Below are 1,911 nucleotides of genomic sequence, written 5' to 3' on the forward strand. Positions count from 1 at the left end.
CGAGTTTTCTTATGTAAGTACATTAGTATAGTTTGTTTCAATGTAATGTACTTCTAGAAGGGGTGGTCCAAGAGGAGGAGCAACTATGAAGACAAGAAGAATGAAGACTTGTAATTGTATTTATAGTTTTCACCATAGATTTACCTTGATTCTTTCATTAGCTTGAAAGGATCACATAGACAAAACGAGTTCACTGAACTTGTAAGGTTGTGGGTTTTGAGCGAGTCCGATGTGACTCCCTCACTACCTCGAAATCAAACCACTGACGAGTATTGATTTAAAGTATTTTATTCAAGAAAAAATTGGGAATCTCTTTATGTTGGTATCATGATCATTTTAATACTAACAAAACCCTAATGTTAATATTAAGTTGTTTAGATGCCTTCCAATATGTCCAACGCGTTAACCCCTAGATCGATAAGGAGTGGGTTTGACAGAGCGAAGTACTCCCATCTATCGTGGGAAGGTGTGTTGAAGTATATGATACTTTTAGACCTTTGGGTTTGACTTAACTAAGTTACCACAATAGGATTATGAACTTACAGGCATAGAGTTTGATGAGATTTATTGGATATATATGAACATATGTTGTTTCACTAGATTATGTAAGAGTTATATAGTTGATATAATTGACAAATGTTGTCTACCTAAATAATCTTGTTTTGGGAGAAAAGCCAAAGCAGACCTAAGATATGATGAAACATGGATCCTACCTCACTAGAAAGTATATACAATATATTATTTCTGAATTAATAGTTGAGGCTTTTTATTTGATAAAAATAGTGGGGGATATATATTTTGAATATATATGAATAATCACTTGAACATAATTTAATAATCATCTGTAGACTAATTCATTTTATTCATTTTAGTATTGTAAATATCAAATGGCAAACAACTCAAACAACTTCTCTGTGCAATCAGTCCTTGAGAAGGACAAGTTGACAGGAACAAACTTCCTTGATTGGAAAAGGAACTTGAGGATAGTCCTCAGGCAGGAGCAAAAGCTCCATGTCATTGATGTTCATCACCGTGGACCTCTTCCTAAAGGTGTAATGCGTGTTCAACAGGCAGCTTATCAGAAGCATATAGATGATGACATGGATGTCACCTATTTGATGCTAGTGACTATGAGTCCTAAGCTTCGGAAACAATATGAGCATATGGATGATTATGTCATGATTGAGCACCTTAAACGTATGTTTGAAGGACAGGCTCATCAAGAGAGGTTTGATACAAGCAAAGCTTTGTATGCATGTAAACATGGTGATCATGATCTGGTTGGACCGCATGTTATGAAGATGATTGGATATATGGAGTACCTTGCTACTATGGGTTCCGCGATTGGTCCGGAAGCCCAGACAGATCTGATCTTACAATATTTGAACAACAACTATGCTCAGTTTGTAATGAATTACAACATGAATGAGATAGACAAGACACCTACCGAATTGTTGGCTATGTTAAAAACTGTTGAGACCAACATTTAGAAGGCAACCCTTGCTCCCATAATGATGGAGAAAAAAGGGAGTGCCAAAGGGAAAGGTAAATAGAAAGGCAAGAAAAGGATGGGATCCAAACCTGCTGCTTCCTGAAACTGCTCCCAAATAGGCTTTAAATCCCGAAGTTGGTGTTGCAAAGGGTGATACTTGTCACTATTGCAAGATACCGGGTCATTAGAAGAGAAACTGTCATACTTATTTCGAGGATCTGAAGAAGAAGAAGAAGGTTATTGGAGCTTCTGATTCAGGTATTTATGTTATAGAAGTAAATTTGTCTGCTTCTACATCTTGGGTATTAGAAACCGGATGTGGTTCTCACATTCAGATAAATGTGCAAGAACTGCTGGGAAGTAGGACATTGGCGAAGGGAGAAGTAGACCTACGTGTTGGAAATGGAGCAAAGGTTGCT

The 1,911-nt window shown here is 36.9% G+C and overlaps 1 protein-coding gene across 1 annotated transcript; it reads left to right on the top strand.

Annotated features, from left to right (window-relative positions):
- Positions 1–1,055: 1,055 nt before the first annotated feature.
- On the top strand, positions 1,056–1,490 carry LOC141674165 (uncharacterized). The gene has a single exon (XM_074480886.1). The coding sequence runs from the start codon at positions 1,056–1,058 to the stop codon at positions 1,488–1,490; it is 435 nt and encodes a 144-aa protein (XP_074336987.1).
- The last annotated feature ends 421 nt before the right edge of the window (positions 1,491–1,911 follow it).

Source organism: Apium graveolens, chromosome 7 (assembly GCF_009905375.1).
Source record: "Apium graveolens cultivar Ventura chromosome 7, ASM990537v1, whole genome shotgun sequence".
Taxonomy (NCBI): Eukaryota; Viridiplantae; Streptophyta; class Magnoliopsida; order Apiales; family Apiaceae; genus Apium; species Apium graveolens.